General features: G+C 39.2%; 3 protein-coding genes across 4 annotated transcripts; 1 reads left to right on the top strand and 2 right to left on the bottom strand.

Moving 5' to 3' along the window:
* The first annotated feature begins 2,518 nt into the window (after positions 1-2,518).
* gnb3a (guanine nucleotide binding protein (G protein), beta polypeptide 3a) lies at positions 2,519-5,655 on the top strand. The gene is made up of 8 exons (XM_053326472.1): positions 2,519-2,575; positions 2,765-2,910; positions 3,068-3,131; positions 4,471-4,633; positions 4,749-4,815; positions 4,902-5,103; positions 5,196-5,412; positions 5,549-5,655. The coding sequence occupies exons 1-8, from the start codon at positions 2,519-2,521 to the stop codon at positions 5,653-5,655; spliced, it is 1,023 nt and encodes a 340-aa protein (XP_053182447.1).
* Positions 5,656-7,188: 1,533 nt separating this feature from the next.
* On the bottom strand, positions 7,189-9,996 carry cdca3 (cell division cycle associated 3). The gene is made up of 6 exons (XM_053326456.1): positions 9,923-9,996; positions 8,949-9,104; positions 8,724-8,844; positions 7,744-8,634; positions 7,593-7,657; positions 7,189-7,451 (listed from the first exon to the last, which is right to left on the bottom strand). Exons 2-6 carry the CDS (start codon positions 9,078-9,080, stop codon positions 7,356-7,358), a joined length of 1,305 nt encoding a protein of 434 aa, XP_053182431.1. The 5' UTR covers positions 9,081-9,104; positions 9,923-9,996; the 3' UTR covers positions 7,189-7,355.
* A 1,867-nt stretch (positions 9,997-11,863) lies between these two features.
* On the bottom strand, positions 11,864-23,811 carry pex5 (peroxisomal biogenesis factor 5). Of its 2 annotated transcripts, XM_053326424.1 has the most exons (16): positions 23,626-23,811; positions 19,959-20,115; positions 19,799-19,837; positions 19,531-19,648; positions 19,282-19,428; positions 18,981-19,065; positions 18,382-18,472; positions 17,925-18,047; positions 16,266-16,349; positions 15,792-15,911; positions 15,438-15,581; positions 15,198-15,268; positions 14,536-14,757; positions 14,223-14,388; positions 13,978-14,135; positions 11,864-13,117 (listed from the first exon to the last, which is right to left on the bottom strand). In XM_053326424.1, exons 2-16 carry the CDS (start codon positions 20,070-20,072, stop codon positions 12,871-12,873), a joined length of 1,929 nt encoding a protein of 642 aa, XP_053182399.1. In that variant the 5' UTR covers positions 20,073-20,115; positions 23,626-23,811; the 3' UTR covers positions 11,864-12,870. The 2 variants fall into 2 exon arrangements, with proteins under 2 accessions (XP_053182399.1, XP_053182400.1); XM_053326425.1 differs by lacking the exon at positions 17,925-18,047.
* Between the last annotated feature and the right edge of the window lie 3,982 nt (positions 23,812-27,793).

Below are 27,793 nucleotides of genomic sequence, written 5' to 3' on the forward strand. Positions count from 1 at the left end.
TCTGAGGAAAAAACAAACTCCTGTTGTCTGATTCTTAATACTGTCAGACATAATCTGCATGATGAAAATAAGTTGTTTTTCCTGGATGTATCGTGCCGTTTTTTGCCATCAGCGTGGAAAATTTAAAATCAAAGCAGTCAAATTTGATGTCCAAATCATCGACTGTCTGACACTTTGAAGAACAGAGAAAATGGCTGGAGCATAGAGTAGCTGTGGGGGATATGGATAAAAGTCTCTATTCTCTCATGATATCAACATATATTGTGATGAATGTGTAGTTTCTGGAGACTCTGAATGTCTGTTTTTCGATAATCAATTAAACACCAGATAAAAACGGTACATCATCACATTGATGTAAAATCACATGAAAGTCCAATATTACAATAAAACAGACCTGGTTGTTGATTTACAAGATTGAGGACACTCATCTAATACACTCAGAGATATTAAAGATATTACTAAATGGCAAAATGGGCAAATTTGTCTCACTCAGGTCATATTAGCTGACCCTAATACAGACACAGTAAGTTTAGTTTTAACTGGCTATGAGCAAATAAAGTACACAAAAGGCGTAACTTTTTGTCATTTTAGTCAAATTAACAACATGCCTGTCATTAGTTTGAAGTTTTTGTTTTGTACGTTGGACCACAACAAGCAGGGCCTTCACCTGTAACAGGCCAGATGCAAACTCCAGAGCATCTGCAGCCACTGATAGGACTCAAGTTCATAAGCTCAATCACACCAAAAACCTTCCACCCCTGACAACTCTCGCCGTCCTTTTCCTCCATCTGCCCCCTCCCTCCTTCTCATCCCACTATCTGCCCCCACCCCACCCTCCCATCCCTTTCTCCATCTCTTATCCAGATGCAAAGAGCAGTCAGTAATCGGATGAGAGCAGATTTGATTCAAAAGGCTTCCCTTAAAATCTCAGCCAGTAGGATTTAAAACTCACTCTCCTGCCTCGCCTCTTACCCCCCCCCCCCCCCTCCTCTCCCTCCCTCGCTCTCTTTGGCTGTGTTAATGCACTTCACTATCCAGCAACCCCTAGCAGTCATTTAATCACATGGAACAATGGCAGGGTCCCAGGAACAGAATGGCAAAAGGGTAATAGCATGACTAAAACACTCAAGCATTCGTTAGAACACTCATTATCAAAGCAATTTCCCATCTGGAATAAAGGCCTAAAATCCCCTGTTACCAACTTCAGGGACAATGTAGTCATCAGCAGTTAAAGGCTTGACACTCATACAGTAGCTGGTGGCTGACATGTCTGAAGCATTGAGCTACTATAAAGTCCAGGCGATACAACATTCGCTTTAAGCATTACACATGGATAAAGGATAGAGCCCACTGGCAAACAATTAAAGCAAATCTCTTTCTTGAGTCACTCCCTTCCTCTCCTTTTCACTTCAAACAAATTAGAGGCAAATCCACTTGGTCATGTGCTTTGACAGGGACACTCATTCAAATAGTGAAAGAGAGAGAGAGAGGGATTGCTGCACGTATACGATAAGATCAACACGAGCATTCACGCCTATCAATTTTCAAGGTAAGATAAAGGAAATAGCATCATGACACCTTCATATATCATTTCTTCACAAGGGAGAAAAGTTATTTGTAATGTCAGTGGGCAGGATGTTCTCGTTGAGGTTTGTTATATTGTGCTGTTTTAACATGAAGGCAGTGTAATGTATTAAACTGTTCTGTTTTTGTAAAATCAACTCGAGATCGTGACTCTGCCTTTTTTTCCACTTTGTGCCTTGATTACATTTGTCACACTGTATGAGTTTGCCCATTAGGCGATTGGTTGACTGCTAAACATTGCTCATTTAATCATGACCATTACCAAATTCAATAGCCATCAACATTAAGTGAGAGCTCACTGGAGTGTTAAACGCCACAAAACCCCTCTGTTAACCACTGTGAATTTGCAGTGAACTGAGAGCTGAGACAGTGATGACATTATTACAGGACATACTGGTTTGTGTGTACATTCAGGGTGAGGATGTGTGCTCTCAACTAGTGTCACGTCGCCTGAAGAGCAAAATACTTTCACTGTTAATTTCATGCTGGAATTTTCATATCTCCTGTGTGTGTGTGTGTGTGTGTGTGTGTTTGTGTGTCAGAGTGTGCACGCAAATGTGTGTATAGGTGTGTGCTGCAGACTTTCACTGTGTGCTCCTGTGTGTTTATGAAAGTTTGCAAAGTAGACAGGGTCAGTTTGACTTGCAAAATAGCGCTTACTTGGAGACTGGAGCTAGGGAGGATTAAAATCGTCCAGGTAGGTGCAGGTAAAATTTCAACATGAAATATTAGTACAGGGAATGCTTTACTGGAAAACTGAGGTACACACCACCAAGTTTTTTTTTTTAAAGAATTACTTTCTTGAATGAGTTATTTGATAACTAAATTCTGTTTTTGTTGTTTCCCTACCCTTCTTCTTCTTCGTTTCAGGATTATCAACTCTCCTGTCATCTCTCCCAGTCTCTGCTGGTGACAGTGACCAACAACCATCGCCATGGGTGAAATGGAGGAATTGAGAAAGGAGGCGGACAGCCTTAAAGACCAGATCACTGTTAGTAGGCTCATCCATATCATTTGTTAAAATAATTGAAACAGCTGTATTTATCTTTGAGATTATGAGGCTTGACTGTGCTTTCTCTTCTGACCTGTAGATGACATATCTCCAATTTAAAGTACATATTATTAATGACCACATCTTAGGTCAATACTGACAGTCTGTGTTTTTGTGTGCGCTCTCCAGGCAGCTCGTAAGGCAGTGAATGACAGCACACTGCAGGAGGTAGCAGTTGGGATCGCCGCGGTGAACCGTGTCCAGTTGAAGACCAGGAAAACACTACGGGGTCACCTTGCCAAGATCTACGCTATGCACTGGGGCACTGACACCAAGTAAATACACAACATACTGTGCACTACATCTGTCATTTCATTGTACACCCAAGATTTGATATTTCTATATCATTTTAACGGGATGAATTAATAAGAACATGGTTTAGGACTGCTGTTTATTTGTCACTAACACCTAACGTGTATCTCCCACCACCAGGCTGTGTGTCAGTGCCTCACAAGATGGAAAACTCATTGTGTGGGACAGCATCACAACCAACAAGGTAGGAAAGAGCAAAAGGCAGGTGTATTACAGCAAATTAAGGATGTAGATGAATGTAGATTGTAGGGAACCATGAAACTGTTCTCACAGCAAAAACTGAATGAGGGCTAAAACTGTGCAGAAGATAAACAAAGATACATGTGACTTCTGACAGCTTGGCTTCAGTATTTCTATAAATATTCATGACTAAAACTAGAAAAACCACCTCACCTTGTTGTATGCTTCTGCCTGACTTTGAAGGATTGTATTTTTCTTATATTTGTTCAAATGTTTGGCCAATAAAGCTAATTCTGATAACAAAGTTTTAGCGATCACAGAAGACAATAAGACAAAAATATAAATGCTGCTTCAAAGAAACTACTAATTCTAAAACATGGATGCTTCACACACATCTTCAACCTGGTAGCACTATAAGATCTATACAATCACCCAGTTTTAAGGTGGACACACAAGACTAGTGTCATCAATTCAATATCAGAACAAATATGAACTATGGTCACAATCTTCCTTTCTGCTCCTGAGTTATTGCTCTGAATAATGGACACAAAAGTGTTTTTGAAGAACATGATGATGATGATGATGAAAATCATCACGTCATCGTTTTAACCCATTGGACGCTTGAGTGAAACTTTGTCATAATTAGCATGCAAATTCTTGAGTTGTGGTCAAAAACGTTTTTTTATGAGTGCACAGTGACCTTGACCACCAAAATCTAGTCAGCTCCTCCTCGAGTTCAAGTGGACATTTGTGCCAAATTTGAAAAAAATCAGTCAAGACATTCCTGCGGTATTGAGTTCATGAGAGAATGGGACAGATGGATGGATGGGACAGATGGATGGATGGACAACCCGAAAACATGATGTTCATGGACATTAAAAACAGGGCAAAAGAATCAGGCATAAAAAAAAGAAGAATCGAGTAATTTTGAAAACATCAAACAAGAATCGAAGCTTGAAAAACATCTATAAATATTAGTTACTAAACTCAGCTGATCTTCTTAATCAGGAAACAGACCAGTTTCTTTGATCAGATTTAATTAGCAAAGACCTGAATGACCCACAAACTGTTGTCAGACCCTGATTCAAATATTATTACTAAATCCTGACTTTTGTGACGTCACCTTTTCTAACTGAGTCCCGACCAATTCAAACCAGAAAACTAGAAATCTCAAATGTTGAATAACCAAAACAGGAATAACTTTGGCTGAAAATCTTGTTGATGCAGACTTTGTTGCTAAATGTAAGAAAGTGTTTGTATCTCCCGTTCAGATTGAATGAAATCCATTTCTGTGTTTTAATGGTGGAAAACAAGAATCTCACCAATCCTCTGCGTGTCCCCAGGTGAGCGCCATCCCCCTCAAGTCATCGTGGGTGATGACTTGTGCCTACGCACCTTCGGGGAACCTGGTGGCTTGTGGCGGTCTGGACAACATGTGCTCCATCTACAACCTCAAGGGTAAAGATGGAAACGTTAAGGTCATGCGTGAGCTGGCAGCACACACAGGTAACAAAGTCTTTATAAAGCTACTAATGTTTTTATGTTGGACTTGAGTTCGTGGATCACATTTGAGTCAACTGTGTTATGTGGAGCTTCATACAGACTATCTTTGGTTACCCAGGTTACCTGTCCTGCTGTCGTTTCATTAGTGACAGTGAGATCATCACCAGCTCTGGAGACTGCACTTGGTAATTATATAAAGATATCATTTAAGGGTACTACGTTGTTCCTGCTTGTTGTTAAAACCAAAGTAAATCCTCCTTGTTCCTTATAGTGTACTATGGGACATTGAGACAGGGACCCAAAAGACCATCTTCGCAGGACACCAGGGAGACTGCATGTCCCTGGCCGTGTCCCCAGACTTCAAGTTTTTCATCTCAGGAGCGTGTGACTTCACGGCCAAGCTGTGGGACATCCGGGAGGCCACATGCAGACAGACCTTTGGAGGCCATGAGAGTGACATCAATGCAATCGGGGTGAGGAAGATTTTAGTTCTGTATGGAGACTTTTTTCCCTTCAAAGCAGACCAAGTTTTCATTATTTTAATTTCCTCTTTCCATGTCTTCAGTTCTTCCCCAACGGTAACGCGGTTATAACAGGATCGGATGATGCCACCTGTAAGCTGCATGACCTGAGAGCCGACCAGGACCTGATTACCTACCAGGACTCCACCATCATGTGTGGTGTGACCTCTCTGGCCCCATCTTTGTCTGGACGCCTGATTCTGGCCGGCTACGATGACTTCAACGTTAACATTTGGGACACACTGAAATCGGAGAGAGTAGGTGAGTACAGGTGGAAAACAGAGGTGACGTGAATTCCAGGGTTTAACACCTGAAATGGGATCAAGTGCTCTAATTTAAATTTCAGTGGTACTTTTTCCTGCTAACGTTGTGTTTTTTCTTCTGTGTGGTGGTTCAGGAGTGCTGGCTGGTCATGACAACAGAGTGAGCTGTATCGGAGTATCGTCAGATGGTATGGCTTGTTGCACAGGATCCTGGGACAGCTTCCTCAAGATATGGAACTGAAGCTGTTCCTCACCGACAAGCAGGAAGATAGCAGTTAACATCTGCCTGGGAGAAAGTGAAGATTTTTTTTCTTTAAAAAAAGAGGGAAGAGTTTGGAGTTTGAGGGAGGGATGAGGAGCTGCATAGGGTGAGAAGAGGGTATTTTATTTGTGCCAAGCCCTGTCTAATGTCGGAGAGGGGTTGTAATGTGAGGAATTTCTCTTCTCTTTGTCACAATGCGCTCTCACCTTTCTTCTCACTTTATGTGTGAATTTGAGATGGGAGGGAGGGGGGGGGGGGCGTAAGATAAGATCATTCCTATCAATAGTTAATTATATCGCATTTCAAATTGATAACATGTACATTTATTACAGCAATTCAAAGATCACACAAATGAAAACAGTTGCCAAATGGTAGCACACTGGATGAGATAGCCCGTGTAGGTTCACACTAGATATACTAATATGCGGTGTTTTCTATGAAGCATAAGTTACGTCAAATGAATAATATGAGCATTTTGTTTCAGACTGTTGTATGTTCTTAGTTTTGGTAGATTCCCTAGATGCTTACATTTGTTTCCTTTCCATTTTCTAATTTCAATTAAAATCGAGTAATAGTTTGCAGATGTCTACATTAGTGTTTGAGTTGTTTTGTATGTGATTAATGGACAATTTTTACCAGGTTTTGGGGTCTCATCATTTGGTCTAAACCCCCCCGGTAGCTAGACCTGAAAAGTGCTTTGAGTCAATAGTTGAACTGACAGATGGGATAATAAAATTGTCTTCATGGTTCACTAAGCACTTACAAAAAAAAAAAAAGAAGAAAAAAAAGATGACCCATTTGTCTCAGGACAGGAGTGTTTGTATGACTGTAGCTATTGTGTGGATACGAGCAATACATATGAATGTGTACATAACAGCTTACCTTCTCCTCTGCATGGTACCAGATAAACTTGAAGGACAGTTCATGTACATACATGTAAGATCTGACTAGAATTCGGACTGCCTCTTTTTCCGACACTGGATACACACTGTGCAAGTAAAGCAATACGACCTTTCTTAAAGACTGTCTAATAAACATGGGATTCTGCATTAGAGGTGTATTTGTGTTTAAATCTGTTTTCACAAAACCACACACAGGATTTGAAATGAGCCAAAAGGCAACAGTGACTTTAATGTTTTTACTGTAAACCACCTTTAGTGCATTACTTAATGTAGACTGTACTTAGAAAAATGTTCTTGTTTCATTCACATAAAGTAGACCCACTCTAGTGTTTATAACAAACTGCTAACTAGAGGTAGTGAAGAAAAAGCTTACACTGGAGTTTCAGAACCAAGAGAGAAGTGTGATTAAAATGGCAAGTACATGAAATTTGAGATTTTTTTTATTTTTTATTTTTACAAAATACAAGATTATTTTGTTTTTATTTTAGAATTTAGAGGTCAGGTAAAATTAAGTTAAATAATTATATTAGCCAAAAAACAAAAACAAAACCAGACAGCAAAATGAGTTTACAACAATACAAAGATTTAAAAGCATAAGTAGGTATTCAAATAGTTTTATTTATATTTACAAAAGGACAAAAAAAAGGATAGAAAACTGCACAGAACAGCAGTCAGAATATACACAAATCAGTCAAAGAAAAATGTACACATAAAAAGGTTGTTTTAAGAGATAAAAAAACATGACACGATTCTGTACATTTACATTACGGCAGCACATTATCTGTTCTCCTTATCCAGAGCCACTGCCAGCACTCTGCGGTCCATCTGCCCGAGCCTCTGCTGCCTATCAGGAGTGGACACCTTCTCTTTCATCTGGAAGTGACAACATTACCAGAGGTTAATTCACTGTGTTGGGATTCAGTTTACTGAATTTAACTAAATAGATATTACTGTAATGAGTCAGAGGGGCAAGTTACAGTTGTTATCACTAGAGGGCATGCTTGTGTGCAGTACCTGAGGACGGTCCCTGGGGGAGTTGGTCTCCTTGAGGATCTGCAGTGGAGAGCGGCCTTCAGTACCTAGAAAAGGAAAAAGGCGAATAAAAAAAAATTAAGCACCAATATCTTGTTATAAATAAGGAGAAGCCAAAAATCCTTATGCACACCTTTCTGCTTCAGTTTTCCAGACAGTCTTTTGTTCTCATTGGATACATTCTTGACGGCCACGCGGACAGCAAGAGGAGAGGAGCCTCCTTTTCCGCTGCGCCCTTGCACTCCTCTGGCTCTCAGCCCCGTGGCACCAAACCCTCTGCCCAACCACTGCGGCTTGAACACCACCTGACTTGGGCTCTTTGAGTCAAAGGTGGGGAAGCGGATAGTAGTGCAGGGCTGTGGCTGCTCAGGACTGGGTACAGCTGGTGGCTCTGATGGAGCAGATGCAGGAGGCAAAGATTCTTTAACAAGATCTTTTTGTTCTGCAGAAGATTGAACTGGGGTATCATCTGGATTAGTGGGTTGGGATGGCTCAACTGTGGACTCTAGTTCAACAGTAATAGAGGGAAGGGTGTAAGAATGCTCCACACCATCCTTAACTGGCTCAACATCCACACAAGGCACTGGGGATGACGTGCTGTCACGGTGCACCTCAGCAAAGATCTGGGATGACGTTGCTCCCTCGTGGCAAGTTATCAGGCTCATGCTCAGTCTCTTGTTAAGTGGAGATTCTGTCGCTTCTTCGGCCTCATCCAGGGTAATATCAGCCTGTGTTTCTATTTCCACCTCCACTTGGGGCTCCTCGAGAACCACGAAGGGGCTTGTGTCACCCACATTCTGGAGACGGGGCAGCACAGGGGTGGCCAGGAGGTTGGCATGCTCAGCCATTGAGCCAAAGTTGCAGGACGACTGAGGAGATAGAAGGGGCTCAGTAGAAGCCAGTTCTTCATCCTCATGGACCTCCTCCTCCACCACATCATCTGAGAGGGGTTTCTGAGGGGCTTTGTCCTCAGTCTCATTGTGGAAAAGCATCCCCAGCCGCTGAGCAAAGGATCCAACCGTTGCTGTAAGGACAGATAAAGATAACCATGTTACAGGGTATTTTTCAGGTAACCAATGCCAAGCTGAAAGTTACTGATTACCAAGCAGTTACCTCTCATAACTTCTCTGACAGGGGTGCGGGAAACGCCAACAGAAGGTGAGCGGGGATCATTGAATGCCAATGGACACTCACCTTTCATCTCAGCAGAAACTTTGGACACAGGCCCACCAACCTGAGAAAAATATTTAGAGTTGTTTATCTGTTTTTAAATCTTTGCCCCCCACCCACACACACAGTTTACAGTATGTCTGGTCGAGGATCATTCAGATAATCTACCTGAATAGGTGTGCGATTGATGTCCACTGAAGGAGAACGTGGATCTATCAGGTGACTGACTCGAGTGTTCTTGATGGCCGGTTCTGGTTTTACTGGGGCACACATGGCCAACTTACTCTCACTGGATCCCATGATGCTTATTTATCCTTGTTTCAGCTGTAAATACAACACAATAAAGCTCACCAAAATTTGAAACACAACAGAAAATGCAGATACGGTAACAAAACAGCAAAATATGAAACACAGGGCACTAGAATAAACTACAATAAAATACTAATTGCTGTTTTGAATGAAATGCTGTTGTAAAGAGGTAGATCTAGAAAGGTTCCTTACTTCATCCACACCCTTTCAAACATTGAATGGATATTATTTTGTTGTTTATTTTAAAATTGTTGCAGTCATTTGTATTTATTTTAACATCGAATAAATAAACTAAATTAAATGGAAACAGTACATTTCCACTATTACAGATACTCTTCAATGTATATACAGTACACTCTGCAGCCATACTGCTATCACACACACACACACTGTATAGTATAAACAACTTAAAACAAAGCATAAAACATAAAAATCAAATAATATGGAGAAAGATTTGTGGCTCAACCTTTCAATTTATAAAATGCTATAATGATAAATTAAAATTAGTGTCTGTATATTATAACGAGAAGCTTCACACACTGATATATCACATAACTTTAAGTTTACAGTAGTTTGATACACCTTTGCATTAACCATTTAAGTAACGATTAAGTAATTAGCTCCAAATCAAAGAGCAAGTGAGCAAGTTAACAACAAGCTAGCAGCAGTTAGCTTTAGATTTCGTCATTTCATTCAAAAACTTAAAATCGTAGTAATTCGTAACGTTGGTATCGTAACCGTTGATATTAATTATTCATTTGAATGAGTTAGCGTTTACTACTTTAACTTATATCAACCGAGCCGGACAGTTTCTTATGTATTTTCTGCCTTACCTTAAAACGGACTCGATTTAAAACGTGCTATTCCTCCTTTCACTTCTTCACTCTGGAGATAAACAGGGTGCTTTTAAGACATTTAAATGGCGCGGTTGCGAGCATGTTATTTTTGAATGAGCCAATCAGCGTGCGCTTCCTGTCTTCCTTCTCGGCGGTGATTGGCTCAGAGTACGGCGTTGCAGAAGTGGGCGGGGCGTACGGCTGATAAACGCATTTGAAAGTTGCAGAATACTGTTTGTCCTCTGCGTTATGAAATTCTGGGAGGATTATAAATGGCATTTTACGTTACCCATGTTACTCCTGGAACATGCCACTCCCTTGTTTTCTTTGCCTTTGCCTTTGAAACAGTACTAGGGGAGGAAGGTTACTTTGTAATAGGTTACAGATTACTAGTTTATCTATTTACAGAGTAATAAGTAATATAACTATTTCAAATGCTTGTGTTTTTCATGGATACTGACATGATTTATCAGGAAGAACATTTCTTATAAAGCAAGATTTATCTCTCATTTGAAAATGTATTCATTAGTTCATGTAGATTTTGGAATATAAAATAAAGATAATTTATATAAAAAGTAAAAAGTAGCAGAAAAAAGTAAAAAGTAGTTATTCCCCAACACTGAGTAGGCTACTTTAGATAAATAAATGACAAACACAAATAAAAAATGTGCAAAATATAAGTTAACTATTCAAGCAGCATTAAAAAAAGTCCTCTAAAGAAAAATAATTAATGCACTCAATAGATTTTGCAAATAGCTTAAGTTAATTCTTCCATGTTGGTAAAGTCTATTGGGTTTAAAACCTTTAAATACTTAAATGTATGAATAAAGTGTTTACCCAATAAATCAAGTTGTCTTACAGAAATATCTCCTTCATAAGTACTCTTTAATCAACATCACATTTCAAGGGTACAGCAAAATGTCCTCAAATTGAAGCCAGCTCTGAAAATAAAGTACTGTAGATTGTATATGAATAATATTTATATATAGTTGATGATTCACACTGGATGAAAATATCTTCTAAGGTCTCAATATCCTTCTCACAGAATCAATAAGAGTCGTTATTCCAATGAAATCATCCATGCAAGAAACAATTGGGTGAAAGGTCGTTCAAATGTCACTTATTTGGCTTTAGGTAGGATTGGAAAGGATAAAGTTCACAAACAACCAGGCAAACGACACATAAGAAAATAAAGAAATATAATGAAATACGAATTTAAGAAAACATGAATTACATATAAAACAACAGGATAATGTTTTAAAAAGACATTCAAAACAATACACAGAATATTTCTACAGCATTTTATTAGTGGTAGTAGATTTAATGGTCTGTAAATTATGCTCACACACAGATGATTACACAAAGATTATTATAAGGTTGATCATAAGGTTTCTGTTGTAACTTGGAAAGCCAAATAGTTCATATTTATTATGCCACTACCTCACAAAGCAGTCATCACAACCTGATAGTTTAAAGGGAGATAAAAAAAAAACAAATATATATATCATCTGTGGACCTGAGTGTTTGTATATAATCAATCCATTAATTTTCAATACATAAAATATAAGTAAAAACATAAAGATAAATTTGAATTAAAATGATTACCAAAGAAGATAAAACAATCAAAATATGAATACTGTTGCGACTTAATTAGATTTCCGAATTGAGCTTAAAATGTTATTATTCAATTTACTTGTGTATCTGTTTATCATAGTTACACACATCACTTGTTTCCTGCTCTTAAAATTTAAATGTACATCCAACAGGAAGTGCAATGACAGAACATCTAAAAGATAATGTCTTACTTCATTCTTATAACATTTTAGATTGAACATCTTGGTGCACGTGCTCCCATCTTGTCTTACCTTCTGTTGCTATCTGCGTCTGCTTCTGTCACTGGAACATTTGTTAATTGATGTTATAAAAAAACAACAACAATTGTTTGGAATCAAAGCTTTATTGCTGAATATTATATTAAACATTGCAATCAGGATATAACTAGCCTGAAAACAATTATAGTGCAACAATTATGTTACAATACACAATATGGCATATAGCATTATTTTACAACGAAGCAAATTGTTTTACAAGAGCGATATGAAAAAGAGCAAGAGAGGGAGGAGCCCAGATATTTCTCAATGATATTACAATTATATGATCTCATCCTCCGATGCATGATTAATGTCCCTCACCCACACACACAGTGTACACACACTCGTCATAACAGTAACAGTCCCGCTGGTTGTCAGTTCATTGTCCAGGCTGATAGTTGATTACTAAAAAATTAAATTAGGTATAAAAAAACAAAACAAAAAAACAAGCTGCTGACTAGTGTATGTACTCTGGAACGGACTAATCCTTCTCTTTAGAGCGCTTCTGATAAAACGCAGCGCTCTTCTTGATATCACAGCAACATTGTACCTTAAATCTACATAACCGTAGTGAGTTTACAGTTCAGCTTACAACCTGTTTTGAAGAAAAGCTGCGAGAGCACTGAGTGTCACAATAAAAACTGTCAAACTACTGGTTACCGAACACAGAACAAATTCAGTCATTTTCATTATTTACTTTCTTTGTGAATTTTGAGATGAATAATTTTGATATTTCATTAAACTCAGTTCTGCAAATCAACAGAGTGAGAGAAATGTGAAGACTGTCAAAACGTGTAAAATACAGTGACACGACTGTATTCTTGCTGGCTGCTACTTTCCAGGTAGAGACTAATACTGCAAATATTTGATAGAAGTCAATGAAGAGCACATGGGCACAAGACGTCTCTAGGATGGTGGATAATTCACAGTGTCTTCCTCCTCCGTTTCTCTTCTCTTACCGTCACCTGTTACCATGTCCCGGTTCTTCGCATTCGCCACCTCATTCATGTCACCCAGACATTTACCTCCCAGCAAAACACATTCACACTCAATAAGCCCTCCCCTGGCTGATCTTCATTCGGGCCCACCCTCCACCTCTCTCTGACAGAAGTGAGCCAGCAACGTGTCCAAGTCCCGGCGGTCAGCAGCTGTGTACAGAGAGCTCTCTCCCATCATGCTGAGAGCCATGCGCAGGGTAGACCAGATGTTGTCAGACATCACGGTGGCTGCGGCACCTCCAGGCCCCCTCGCAGCTCTCCCTCCGTCCCCGGCAGCCTGGCGCTGTAGAGACAGAGCTTCGAGGAAGTGCTCCACTGCCTCTCTGTGGGTAGAGGAGACAGAAAGCAGGAGCATTTAATTTTAGCCTACTACAGTGACTACACACAGATTTTGTTCTGATTACTTTGACTAGCACCATAAATGGAGCATATCTATATATGTAAAATACTAAGACAATCTGATGGAGCTCACATGTAAAACTGCGAAATCACTTTAAAACGTAACATTATAATCTTCCTGAAGGTATGATTTAATGCTGGATGGTTGCATTAGATTGCTTTCCCTTTATCTAGATGTGCTTCATAAACAGCCACTAACTGTATTTTACAGAACTGCTGTTGCCATCTAGTGGAAGAAAAAGCGACTGTACTGCACCAGGGTTTGTTAGTACGATTAAGACAAATTGCAACTAATAACTACAAAGACATTTTTGTGTCTGATAGTACAAGAGAGTGGAGTTGTTAAAAGTAGAACATAGTGCTTTGGTTTCTTCCGAGTGCTAAAGCCTAAATAAAACAAACCTGGATCACAATAACCAAGTGATCAAACCTGAAATCTATGACAGATTGCATTAAGGCCACTTGCATGTTAATTTCCAACACTTCACACAAACATGTTCGGCACAACTTTCATTTGAATCATTTTTAGTAATTTTACAGTTATTATAGAAATGTGTATTTACATGTACCGCCTTTGATGAATCAACTGTGAACAGATTAATCTAGAGTTTTGCATTCATCTAAAATTGGTAGAAATTAATTTAATCAGTCAAATAATGCAGTATGTAGCAATTAACATAAACATGATAATTGCAACCCTTCACGCATCATTTTTTAATCTACAAACAAATATTTCGTTGCTCAGATTAGATCTTCAAACATAAACAGAGACTTGCTCCCTGACCTGTGGGCTCCCAAATTAACACAGCTGATTCCCAAGTTGTAGCGACTGCGGACGAAACCAGGCTGCAGTTCCAGGGCTCTCCTGTAGGCGGCCACTGCCTCCTCTGAGCGGCTCCCGTTGGCCAGCGTGGCGCCCAACTTATTCCACAGCAGGTAGTCCTGAAGCAGACAAAAAAAGAGAGCTCAGGAACAGACAGAGCATGTGGTGCGAATGAAGTGAATGTCAGTGTTGGTGTCTAAATTAACCTGTGGTGTGACCGAGAGAGCGGCGGTGAAACAGTCCACCGCCTTGTCGTACTCTCCGCTGAGGTTGAAGAGAACTCCCAGACCACACTGCAGCTGAGGGTCCACTTGTGCAGGGTCGGAGTTGGCTGCACGCAGGAACAAAGTCTGGACATCAGTAAACAAAGATCTGTGTAGACCCAGAAAGAAAGAGACAAGGGGAAAGAGAATCAGACCACGATACACTTTGTAAGGAGCATTTTTCTGAATGCTGGATCTAGGTTTTCTGTTTAAAAGCTGAAATTGTTCTGCATCCCATATAGAGAGGAATACTCACTCAGGCAGCAGTGACCCAAACCTCTCCCTCTCCTTGTCCCTGTCTCTGGCACCGTCCTTCTGGCGTTCATGCTCGTTCTGCTCCCACACTGAGCGGTATTTTGGATTGTGCTTTAGCCAATCACAAAGAGTCTCACAGGCCTGCCTGTGCAGTGATTCGTTGGTGAAACTGACAGCCAGTGCCATCAGAGCAGTCAGGTTGTCGTTCTTCAACTCTATGCATCTGATGAAAGAAGAGTGAGAGAGGAAAGACAAAAAAAGGGTCACAGAAGAAATTTAATGAACGTTAATAACATTAATGACATCATACTGGACCACAAAAGTTTCAGAAAAATTGCTGTAGTTATCAATTATTTTATTTTTTTTTGCTTTTCATGTAACTATGCCAATTTAGTAGACATTTATTCTAAACCAGGAGCCGAAAAGGAGCCTATAACTACTGAGCTCCTTATTGAGTCATAAACAAGTGAATCCTTAGTGTCATTAACCTTGTTCTATATCATTCATAATTTCCAAAACAATGTCTGCTCAGAAATAGGAATTCATTTTATCAGACACCTCTACCACCCGTTTCTTATTGCTGTTAAATATATGGTTTTAATTTATCTGTTTTTGCACCTCAAGTGAAGGTTACACAAGCATTTTGCAATTGTAATTTCTGACCTTCGGAGGGCGCTGATGGCAGCGAATTCCTGCTCGTTTTCTGCCTGGCAGGTTCCCAGATATTGCCAAGCCTGCATTTTTAAGAAAATAAACGCACACACGCACACACACACAAAAATCATTATGACTACTTTCTCTGGGGAAAAAGTAAATTACAAGTAAGAGACATTGATTAATAAGAGAGTGATTAAAGAATTAAACACACTGAAAAATGCCAATAAAACAGCAGAAGGTTCTCACCAGTTGGTTCTCTGGTTCTCTCTGTACGGCACTTTCAAAGAAGCGAACCGCGCCTGGTATGTCTCCGGCCTCCATCCTCTTCACCCCCTCTGATAAAGGGTCTGGGTGGGACATGTACGGGTTGTCCTCTTCAAACTGGTAACCCTGGGACAAACACAAAGAAAAAGGGAGGATGTGTATTTTCCTCCTGAGAGAGCACTGTGCAGAAGCAGGGACTGAACCACATGAGCATGAAAACAGGTGTAATGTGCTGTTATCAATCACTGACAACGTCTAAAAATGCTGAAATCCTTCACACATGAAAACAAATAGAGTTTCTTAGCAGATGCCCGTTCTGAGCAGGCTGACAGCTACCTTGTCATAAGAAGTGCTGAGTAGCTGATCGAAGTCAGACAGCCAGGGATGGCTCTCTGCATCCCTCTTAGCCATCTCCTCCCACTCCTGCTGCAGCTTCTCCCAGAAATCCACATCGCTCTGATAAAATGACACAGATATACATCATTGCTTCACAGCGTCTCCTCACGTCATACATCATCCTGCACCGTCAACAATAATGACTTTAGCTTTTCCAAAGAAAGAGTGACATTGTACTGGTGTTTCTGAGCACAACTGAGGAAAAAAAGAAACAGCAGTCTTCCTCTTTTGACTCGAACAAGATTAAGTGACGCTAATTGTTGAGGCAGAGGAGTTTCCCTGCTTATTTCATTAGTCACTGACATATTTTTAACTCTCAACCCTCCAGGTCTCAATCTGCTTTTATCATCACATTATTAAATCATCTAATTAATGTGGTTCAGCTTTGAAGTGCCAACTGATTGTTTGTCTCACCTCCACTGCAGCTTTGGCTTGTTGGAAATCCGGTCCTGACGTGGCGAACTGGTCGACCCAGGCTTCAGCCGACTCCTCCGACACCTGAATAAAAGGCGAGCAATGACAGTGGTTGACTGGATTCTACATGTGCTGGTAAAAGAAATTATTAATTGAGCTGAGGATGGGGACATTCAAACGGGAAAAATATAGAGGGTGAGAAGTGAATGGAAAGGAGGAAAAGATGAAAGGAGAAACAACACAGAAAAAGCATATTTTCTCTTTCTCTTCCTTACGATCCTTCTTTATTAACTCGACTGATTTTACCTTAAATCATATAAAAATGTACTCTGCTGAATGTATCTTATTTTTGTTTATGTGTAAAAAAACACTACGTATAACACTGGTAGCAAAATTTCTACTGAATAAAACCTGAAGCTAAATAAAGAAACCTATCGCTGCCACGACCACAAAGGTCCTACCTGCCTGACGACTTTGGCCCACTGCGCTGCCTGTTTAGCTTTAGTTTTCTCAATCTTCTGATTCTTCTCTGCCGGTTCCAAGGGAAGACTGCCTCCCCCTGTCTCTGTCAGGAACTAAGGCAGGAGACGAGGAGGGGTGGCAGAGGGGAATGGGACAATGTTTTGAGGAGGCAGGGGGCAGTTGGTGGAGAGTTTTTGGGGGTTTTTTGGTATAGGAGTATATTTAAGTGGTAGGAGAGGTCGATGAATGGTGTTAATCGAGGGAATGGAAAGCCAAGAGTTCGAAGGCGGGTCAAGAATGGGAAAAGTAGAGGTCAAAGTTAGAGGGCCGTGGTTATGAACAGAAATCAATTATAAAAAACAAGACTAAGAGCTACACAGAACAGTATGGGCTGAGACTCCTTTTCCACCAGTAAAAGAAACAATAGATTAAACGTTAGATATGCAAAAGATAAAAAAACTCATGGTAAAACCAAATTATGAGATACAAAATCAAAATGAGATAAAATGATAAAATATTAAGTCAAAAGTTTGATTTAGTATGTTTATATGTTGAAGCTGGTTGTGTTTATGTGTTAAAAAGCATAATGAAATATATTTTTAGACTTCGTATTTTTGCCTTATTACCTCATATTTTGACATACTATCTCATAATGTTGTCTCACCATGAGTATTTTTATTTTCATCACATCTAACTTTTTATGTTCTTTTTTTTTTTCTTTGAGAAGTGTTTATGATTTTATGGGGAATCTATTAAAAGTCCTAAATCTGGCTTCAGCCTTTTTCTGCCTGAAGTGGATGAAGTCAAAGGAAGGGAAGTAAAGTAAGAACTTGCAACAGCAGTAAAAAAAAAAATAAAATAATGAAGAACTGCAGGAAAACTGAGTGAAAATGAGAATACTGATATCATATACATAAAAACACTGGATGCATGAAAGAACATGCTGATATTCAGGAGAGCCCTGTCCTTGTTGAACAGTTTCCATCTGCAATGCTACAGTGCAGCCTTGAGATTCATATTACAGGGAGAGTAGTGGCTGCTTTTGGTTACATTTGTGGAAAATGTTACCCTGCATCAGATACTAGGGTGATGAGTCACAAGGCATAAAGTCTATACTATGCAAAAGTGAACCAATACGCTCCCCAAATGTAATCCCAGTTGCAACCACCCCCGTCCTCGGTGGGCAGCGACTCGTACCTGGTTGAGGTTGGAGGCCCAGTTCTGAGCCTCCTCGGCCTGAGCTTTATCTGTGAGCTGTTTGTCTGTTCTGCTCTCCACTGTGACACTTCCCTCGCCAATTTGCCTAATGAACCGCAGGAACTACACAACAATGAAAGGAAAAAGAAAAGAAAAAAAAAAACCACAACAAAACAGCATTTACTATTACTAACTGGTCATGCTCACACTTCATACACAGCTAGTTTGTCTCACTTAATGTCCATCTGACATCAATCTAAGACAAAATCCTTAAAAAAAAACTACAGCAAAACTGAGTCATCGACATTACCAGAGCACAAAGTTCCCAGAAAACTACTCTAAAACAACAACAATAAGGGAGAAGAGAAAGAGTATGGTGACAGATATGTAAAAAGAAATAACACGTGGTGTAAAAGGGATTCGATGGCTGTCAGGCGGACATGACATCACCGCTTACCTCTGTGTTTTGTAACTTGGGGTCGTCGACCTTTGCGACGAGCTCGTTGGCAGTCTCCCTCAGTTCCTCTCCTGGTTGATACTCCTTTGTCCTGTCAGATTAACAACTAAAAATTATCCACATTATACTGTAAAGGAGTTATTAATAAAACGAGAAAGAAACAGTTCTGGTTTACTGTGCACATGCCGGCTGGAACAAATCAATTCATGCCGACGGCTGTACTCTGCTTTGTTGTACAAGTGAGTACTTTAGAGGTCAGTGCACTACGCTGATGATTAGACATTTGTAAGGCCAAAACATCAGCTACACTATGTATTAGCTTTCACTTCCTGATCGGATTCGTCATTGACATTTGACAGAGCTCCTCTTTCAACACAAGACGAGGTTAAAAATGAAACATAAAATCTCCACTCAACGAGAACATTATCACAGTATCCTCCGTCTTTTTGTCCTCCTTTTCTATTGCATTGCCTCTTTCACTTAAGCCCACATTTTTACTGTCTGTGCTCCACATGTATTGCAGCGTGCTTGAAGTTGTCATTTATGAGCGCGATTCTTCATCTGGATCCTTTAAACACTCTCCATTCCCTTGTTCTCACCACTCGTTCTCTTTGTCTCCAAGGTCTCCCAGCCACAACTTCTCCTCCGACTGCTCCAGATACTCCTCTGCCCAGCGACCAGGATCTGGAGCATTAAAAGAAACGAAGAAAAGAAGCTGTAAAAATATATTACACAGTATGAAAAAAAAGAAAAAAAAAAAATGTTCCTCATGAATGTTTGCTCTCATGCCACGGTGAAATGTATAATATATGACAGCGCAGATTAAGCCAAGTGTGTGTTAACAGAGTGAAAAGCAGAAACAGAGAGAGTAAGAACAAGCTTTTAACAAACTCAAGCTACCTGCAGCCTCAGCGATAAACTCCCTCGTCCAATCGGCATCTGCTGTATCGCCGAGTGCGATGAGCCCCGGCGTGGATGCAGAGTCCGCACCTGCGATGAACTCTGCCGCCCAGTCGCCAGAGAGAGCCAACGCTGCCACATCTGGAGCTAGGACACAGAAATATAAAGTGATGTGGTCAATCCTACATCTTGTACAAACCGTGAAAAAAAAACTTATAACTTATATAAAAGGAAAGTGATTAAACATACCCCTCTGTGGAGCCTGTCTGTAGCTCTGCTGGTCGATCTGCTGCATTTCCTCCAACAGCTGTCCCATGTCGAACGTGTGTGGGGGTCGCGGGGGAGCCTGAAGGAACTCATTCACCAGCTGGAGCCAAAAAATAAACATGTTTTTACAGCTAATCATGGCTGAATCAAACTTTTAGTATTTGGCAGATGTGAGCAGCTGAAAATGATTTATTCATCAAATATATTCATCAGTTTTTATTACAATAAATAGAGCATATTGTCAACAGACCTCTTCCTCAGTTGCAATTTCAATGGGAGTCGGGGGGATCTGAGAAAAAAATGAGGGTCAAAATGTGCAATTTCATGATAATATTGAACATTTTAGGACATTATTTGGCTGGTGTATGAATCTATTTCAAACGACGAGCGGACATGTTCAAATTACTCACTGTAGGTGTTGAGCGATGCCGCCATGCCCCCCCTTCCGTGGTCATGTGACTGGTCAACTTCATGAGGGGATTGGCTCCCCCACATTCTGCCTCCACCAACTCCCGCATCGCCATGGCAACACAAGGATGAGGCAAACCCAATCAGACCACCTGAGAACTGAGAGAGAGAGAGAATGAATAGACCACGTTTATTCTTTTCCACCTGTACAGAATTCATTCTGAGGGTTAATGGTGTCGACTCTGGATCGCTCGACTGTGACATGAATTTAAGAATATTACAAAAAGTTAAATGCACAATGTTGGGCTTAATCCTTACATGAAAAAGACAACATTTCAAGTGTCCTTGACAGATTATTCAGAAGCCAAACAAGCGTAAAAGAAAACGTTTTGTGTTTTAATTTGAGAAAGATTGAAATCAATGATAAGAGTTTGTTTTAAGGAGTTTTAATCACATTCATCTCTTGTTCAGCACTAATAATAACTTGGACAAAAATGCAGGTTATCTAATAAGTAATGTTGGATTTTTGTAATTTTAGCACTATCAAAATATCAGTATGCTCATTTATTCAAGCAGATAATCATCAGTGTTGCTGTCTCTAAACTCTAATGAAATACTCCCTGTATCAGTAAATCTCTAATAAACATGTTTTTATGTGTCCGATCCTTCTAACAGCTGACAGGCCGAGCAAGGTGAAGTCTTGAGGGTGCCCACACAGCACTGATAGTTTCATCATGTCACATAACCGAATTCAAGCTCCATCTGCTGTTTTCCGTGTCATTTCCTGACTTAGGTTGAACCATGAATAATGAGGATATGATGGCCCGGCAGGCAAAGGCATTCACTGCATATTTCACTCAGCTTGGCAAGTAAGGTCAGCAAGTTTCTGCTTTTTACTGGTGCCTTTAAAAGCAATGAAAAAAAAAAGACGAGGTTTAAAGGTTTAAAGCTACATCATAGTAATTATGATGATAACCAAAATCACAGAGTGTAATCAGCGTCACAAAGGGCTGAGTACTGAACCACAACACCTTTCCATTAACCAAAATGTGTCTGGTGACTGGATTTAAAAGCTGTTACTGAAAGTCTGATCACCTTGTTTACTTAAAGTATTATTAGATCCAGTTTTTGCTGATTCATGTCAAAAATCTGTATTTTAGATCATTATATATATATTATCATATTTTTTATTTACTTAAGAAGTGAGGCTTCTTTTACTAAATTAAAAATAGGTGTTGCAGATTTTTTTATATTTTAAAGCAGAGTTGCAACAAATGATTTCTTTTATTATTGATTAATCTGTCAATTATTGTTTTCCCCTTGATTAATAGATTAGCTGTTTGCTCTTTAAAATGTCAGAAAACGGCAAAAAATGTCAATCACTATTTCCTAAAGCCCAAGACAACCCTCTACATGATGTTCTTTCATCACGACTAACAGTCCACAACCCAAAGATATTCAGTTTACTATCACAGACGTGTAAAGAAACCAGAACATATTCACATATAAGAAGCTAGAACCAGTGAAATTTAGTAGTTTACTTTTTTTTTTTAAGGACTGAAAACAATGAATGGATTATAAAAATAAGTAGCGATTACTTTCTGTCAACTGACTAAATCCATGAATTGACTAATAGCTGCAGCTCTATTTTAAAGTACATTATTGTTGCTATTGCTATGTTCAACATTGATCCTCTGGTATCATATCATCACTAGTGCTGAAAAATAAACAAAAACAATCTCTAATATAATATCACATTTAAATACTATACAGTATAAATTGATATCAGGTCAAACTGGTCATTTTTAAAGCGTTGATCACTCACCAGAGAGTCCAAAAATCAAGACAGCGCGAACAGAAAAGCCTTGTGACAATTAGTGACTGTTTTAGTCACTTAATGCAGCTCTAAACCCTGAGAATAATTAAATGTGCTCCGGGAGGCAAACCTGCTGCTCATCTAACTGACCTACATGCAGCCCCGCGATAAACAGCTGACAAACTGTTATGCTGTCCTACTCAACTTCTCTAACCCCCCAGGAGAGATGTGTAACTGTTACCATTTCCATAATGAACTGTCAGGAATAGAAATTTAATATCTCATCTACTTCACTGTTCTCTGTTCCGCTATCGCAACATCGACCTGTAATCACTAGAAAGTGTCTTAAATAAAAGAGAGTCCATCCAGGTGGATCATCCACTGCTCTTACAGTCCAGACTATAATTTTAAGGATATTGTTCTCCTAATAATTCAGGCAGCTGCAGTATGATGATTAGGGTCAAAGTAAGAGGATTAGACAAAGATATTAATACTCACACTATCACACACCTGCCAAAGTGACACCGGTTTACTTGGTCGCTTTACGTACCACAAACCCATCAACTTCACTGACAGAGTTGTCATTATCTAAATAAATATGAAAGCAGTGTTACTCAAACTTTTTCACATCAAAGACCCATAAACTGACAGACCACAGAGTACCTTTTCATTAAAGTTTGTCCCATCAGGGTTCCCCCATCTGATAAGAGTTTTACTTTTAGATGTTTTATTACAGAAAATGTATGAAACCTATTACCAAAATGGTCAAAATTCTGCTATTGTGTTATTTATGGATAGAATTAAAGTGACATTTTTTTATTTTTTCCCCCCTTTTTGATGGGGACTCCACTTTGAGAAACACCATATTAAAAAGGACAGGTTCACATTTTTTTTAGGTTTGACTTAAAGCAACAGTCTGGTGTCCATGTGATTATGAAAGAGGTTTTCTTACTGTAATCATTCCTCCTGTTCATACTGGCTACTAAAAGATCTCTTCAAATGGAAGTGATTGGGGACATAATACACAGTGTGCCCATAGTCATTTTGTGTAAAAGCTTATTTAAAAGGTTTATCTGAAGCTTGTGTGAGGCTGAGTTAGTCATATCAAATGGCAGACATCCATACATCCTGTCTTTAAGCATCAAATTCCCTCTTTGTGTTTCCCTGTTGAGCTGTGGTGGAAGTACGGTAACAAAGAGAGGGACTTTGGCACTAAACAGACTGTAACATTGAAATATATCTGCTTGATTTGACTCATTTTACTCATATTAGCTTGAGATAAACTTTTAAATACATTTTTACACAGAAGGAGGACAGTGGATTTTGTCCCCCATCACTTTTATTATAAATACATTACAAAGGGATCTTCTAAATAATGGTTATGTCAACAAGAGAAATGATTACAGCAAGAAAACCCCCTATTTAAATGTTCATTTGAGCTCCTGACTGTTGTTTTAAGACACACTTGAATAATTACGAACACGTCCTTTTAATATTCAACACAAAATATTGAAATGTAGTGGGCTGACAAGATGTTTTAAGGAGCCAAAGTGCTGTCATGTGTCAAACCAGTGAGCAGACTGGGTGACAGTGAATGAACACTGGTAGCTGTGTTATTGCCTCAATGCTAATTTTGGCTTCACTCTGCAACAATAGCTTCGTAAACCTAACTAGCTACGTGTGTTTTTTTTTCTCATGCAGACAACATGCTGCCAGTCAAATTGCAACTGAAAAACGGGAGGGGGGGGGCGGATTTTGGATATGAACGCCGTTTGACACCCAACAATAGCGAGAGTAGCTAGTAATAGCTGACGGCACTAGCAGACGGTAACTTAGCATGATGTTCATCTCACCGCCGACAGTCACTCCTCTCCGCTGTGTTTCCGTCCGATTTTATCACCGTTTCAGGACAAAAGTTGCCGCATCCAGGCTGTTAACTCCCCCGGTAACCGTCTGAAACCAGCCGCTGTATGTTTTTATCGCTTCTCTTTTTATTTACCTTCCTCCTCCATGACCCACAAAAACCTTACCCCGATCGCTTGGGGGAGCCTCAACGCTACGCCGTTACGTTTCGTATTCTCAGAACGGTCTTACGTAAGAAGACGCCAGACGTGAAAGAAACGACGGAGAGCGAATTCTCACAAACGTTTAAAGGATTTACGTAAAATAATATGTTGCACACAGGAGATCAAAGTCCAGGGCCGAAGCGGTTGGACTGCAGTTGTCAGGTGCAAAAAACAAATAAGTGGCAATCATATGATAAAATGTAAGAGTTTTCTACTGCAGATATAACATAATACTATATTTGTGTGTATTCTTGTGTTTGTGCCTTTCATTACATGTGGCAATAGTTTCCTGGTTTTGATCACTATTCTGGTTTTCATCATGTTCTGAATAGCCTATTATGTAAGGCAAGTTTATTTGTAGGACATTTCAGTAACAAGGCTAGTTCAAACTGATTTACATAAAACATTAAAGGCTTAAAGACAAAAAGAAACACAATACTTCATAAAAAATACAAAAGACTGATAAACTCTGCACCACACTGCCTTGTTGTAACACCACATACACACTGAGATACATTGCTGCTGTAATGCCTCTCAGTATGTGAAGATTTACTGACCGTACACTGCTCCGCTCACTCTCAGCTCTAGTTTAAGCTTATTTTATTTATTTTTATTATAGGTGTTCTTTATTTTATCTCACATTGTGTAGACTAAATGCATGTATATAGATATGTAGTATATGTATGTTAATGTATTTGTATGGGTATCATTGATATATTAGTATATTAATGTGCATGTGTATATATTGAGGACCTGAGTACTGTTTTTCATTCTTTCATGTGCCTACATGGCTGAGTGACAAGTAAAATTTTTGAATCCTTAAATACAATTAAAACTGGTTAAATAGAGAATAAAAATAGTCTAGAATACAATAAAGCAGGAGAGTAAAAAGCTACAGTGTAGTGTGAGATATGACTTTTACTACTACTAAGAATTGTATTTAATAAAAGGCAAACAGAAAAGTCTTAAGCCTTTAAATTAACTGAAAGTTGCAGCAGACACATTTCTGGCAATATGTTCCAGATATATTGTGCATAAAAACTGAGTGCTGCTTCTCCATGTTTAGTTTGTTTTCAGGTTTACATGGAACATGAGAAACCTGGTTATTTATATCTCTGTTTCCACAACAGTGTCCAGATTTCTGATCGTCTGTGTGTGGTTGTATCCTGATTCCTCAACCTCTCAGCCTACACGCCACACTATCCTGATTTATCTTAGAGCACTACAGATCGTATATCCAGGTTAGAATAAAGTGTTTAAATTAATTTTATAAACACATAAACGGGATACTCCACAAACCTGTTCCTAACCTGAATACTAGTACGCATGTAAACACACTCATAGGACACCCAAGGACCCAAAAGTCCCAAATTCAACAGTTAATAGTTTTTTTCAGTAATTTAATTAACTTCAAATTAATCAAAGAATTTGCACCACTAAAGCATAATATGAACTAATGTGAGCCCTGCAGTCATAGCTAATTTTAATATTCTTTCTTGAGAGACTCTGTGTGAATATATGGTTTTGACAGCCATATTACTTTAGTTTACCCTGACCTCACATGGCGAACACTTTCCTAAATGAAGCTGTTTTCAGAACACTAGTTTGTCGTTGGGTGTCTGCGAAAATTATGTGGCCTGTGCGGTGTTTTCAGTCCTCTAGGCCACATAAAAAATGAGTGATTTCTCTCTCTTGCTCTGTTTTTATAAAAAACTACTTCCTATGCACTCATGCAGTGGTTCTCAAAGTGGGGCCCATGGACTCCCAGTGGTTCTTGAGGGGGTTCCAGGGGGTCACCAGCACACAGGGGAATCAATTATTTTCACTATAAATTTCATCCATAAGTATAACAAAGACAGAATGTGTCACTATTTGGGTCATAGGTTTCATGCACTTTCTGTAATAAAACATTTAAAGACAAAAAACTTAGCAGATGGGGGTCCATGGTCTAATTTGTGTCAGTTTAAGGGTCTTTGATGTTAAAAAGTTTGAGAACCACTGCTCTTATATCTTACTTTACTTCGTGTGTCTTGACATCTCATTGCTCTTTTTTCAGGTGGTATTTGAAACCGAGCATTTCTGCACTTCATTTTATAGGAAATATAATGTACATTTACATTTTTGTTATTATTTCTTTACCACTTACATCAATGAACATTTAATTGTATTATTGTACAATATTGCCCATTCTTGGGTTAGGGTTAGGGTCACCTCAGAGTAATGTTGGTTCTTATACCTGCTGTTGAGTGATGGACTGTGGTGAATGTATCTGGGAAGTCTCATGTACAGTAAGCCTGCAGTAAGAGAGTCAAATTGGTATGTTTTACTGTGTTGATTTATGATTATTTAAAGAGAAACTGTTTCCCGCTTTCCCAGAGTGACTGGAGTACATTACACCTAAATAATTTAAAGGCAGGTCACAGTTGTTTGTCTTGTATATGTAACTGGTTACTCATGTAAGACGCAAATATTTTACCATTATATTGTAGTTAAAACGTGTGTGATTAATCTAGATGCATTTTTATCCATATGTGATCTCACCTCACAGTGCTATACATGATCCTCCCCACATATTTCATTGTGAGAGTCCTACTCTGAAAGGAAAGGTTTCCCATGGAGATGTCATATAGTGTTTTTATTATGAATTTTGTAATGTTTTCTGACAGTTCTCAATAACAATTAGTCAGCATAATCCATGTCATCGTTGTATCAATAATTACAGGTAATGTTCCGATAGTAACATAGTAATAATATAAGTTAGTAATCAATGCAATGTTTATTCCTTCTGAACATCACACTCAAAAACTTTATTTACTGACAGGTTTAGCACTGCACACTGATAGGCTACACAGACAGACAGCAAGAGACACAGAGGGAGAGTGAGGGAGAGGTGAAGGAGGAAGGAAGGAAGGGAGGAAAGGGTGGAGGAGAAGCACACAGTTGTACATTCATTGAACCAAAGATATCGGATGTAGCGGAAGGAAAATAATAAATAAAAAAATAAAAAAAAGGTTTTGAAGTGTGAAAAATATTACCTGGAGGCGTGAAAGATGACATGAGTGAAAGATAGACATATCTAGGTATCACAACAATGTGCCCTCCTTTTTCTGTGATTCAGATATTGACAAATTCTTAAATTACAACAATATTACACACAAAGTAAGAGACACTCATCAAGCCAGAGATTATCATTCTTATCACTACTACTATTATTATCATACTGTTTTCTGATGCTGTAAAGGTGATCACTCAAATGGGGGGGAAGGAAAAAAAAGAGTAAATCATAATCAGCTCCCTCTCAAAGTGTGCAGAAAAGGAGAAAGAGTGGCTGTAATAATAATAGTAATAACAATAATATCATAATATTCATCATTGTATGTACAGAAAATTCATTACAATCAATACAATCAAAACTGCCCAAGCTGAGCTGACATTCTGGAAACAGCAGGGGTAGCATTATGGTGTGTGTGTGTGCGTGTGTGTTTTTGTGTGTATGCATGTGTTTGTCTTGCAGTTATTGTAAGAGTGGTGTGCAGTGAGTGAAACAGTGCAGTGAGAGTCATTTGGAGACATTCCAGCGGTCACTGTGAGATGGGGTCAGAGGTGATGTGACACCAGTTTTACTGTAGACGCTTTGTTATTTGGTGGCACAAGCTGCATCTTTGCAAAGATCAAAGACCCCAGTTTGAACCAGAACCACATTGACGTAGCATGGGCTCAACCCCTAGAGGCTTTTACTCTGTTTCCTTAGAGTATTGCTGACGTACCGATTTGCGTTAAATTGAGGTTTATGGTTGATAGTCTTTAATTCTTATCATTAGCCACACATAAAATGCTGAAGCACTAAACTAGTCACAATACCAAAATAAAAATGTCTGCCAGCATGTGTGTTTTTAATCTTTTTTTAAATTTTTTACATGAATTAGAGGGTGACCGTAATGTCTGACCTCACTGT

This window comes from Scomber japonicus, chromosome 10 (assembly GCF_027409825.1).
Source record: "Scomber japonicus isolate fScoJap1 chromosome 10, fScoJap1.pri, whole genome shotgun sequence".
Classification (NCBI taxonomy): Eukaryota; Metazoa; Chordata; class Actinopteri; order Scombriformes; family Scombridae; genus Scomber; species Scomber japonicus.

Bases quoted from the DNA above. Each gene is read 5' to 3' on its own strand.
- gnb3a (XM_053326472.1), top strand. From the start codon at position 2,519: ATGGGTGAAATGGAGGAATTGAGAAAGGAGGCGGACAGCCTTAAAGAC. The intron at 2,911-3,067 runs GTAAATACACAA...TCCCACCACCAG, and splicing joins CACTGGGGCACTGACACCAA to GCTGTGTGTCAGTGCCTCAC. The intron at 3,132-4,470 runs GTAGGAAAGAGC...GCGTGTCCCCAG, and splicing joins ACAGCATCACAACCAACAAG to GTGAGCGCCATCCCCCTCAA.
- cdca3 (XM_053326456.1), bottom strand. From the start codon at position 9,080: ATGGGATCCAGTGAGAGTAAGTTGGCCATGTGTGCCCCAGTAAAACCA. The intron at 7,658-7,743 runs GTGTGCATAAGG...TTCCTTTTCTAG, and splicing joins TGGAAAACTGAAGCAGAAAG to GTACTGAAGGCCGCTCTCCA. The intron at 7,452-7,592 runs GTACTGCACACA...TGTCACTTCCAG, and splicing joins CCCCCAGGGACCGTCCTCAG to ATGAAAGAGAAGGTGTCCAC.
- pex5 (XM_053326424.1), bottom strand. From the start codon at position 20,072: ATGGCGATGCGGGAGTTGGTGGAGGCAGAATGTGGGGGAGCCAATCCC. The intron at 19,838-19,958 runs GTGAGTAATTTG...TTTTTTTCTCAG, and splicing joins GGCATCGCTCAACACCTACA to ATCCCCCCGACTCCCATTGA. The intron at 13,118-13,977 runs GTCAGGGAGCAA...CTCTACCCACAG, and splicing joins GTTAATTTGGGAGCCCACAG to AGAGGCAGTGGAGCACTTCC.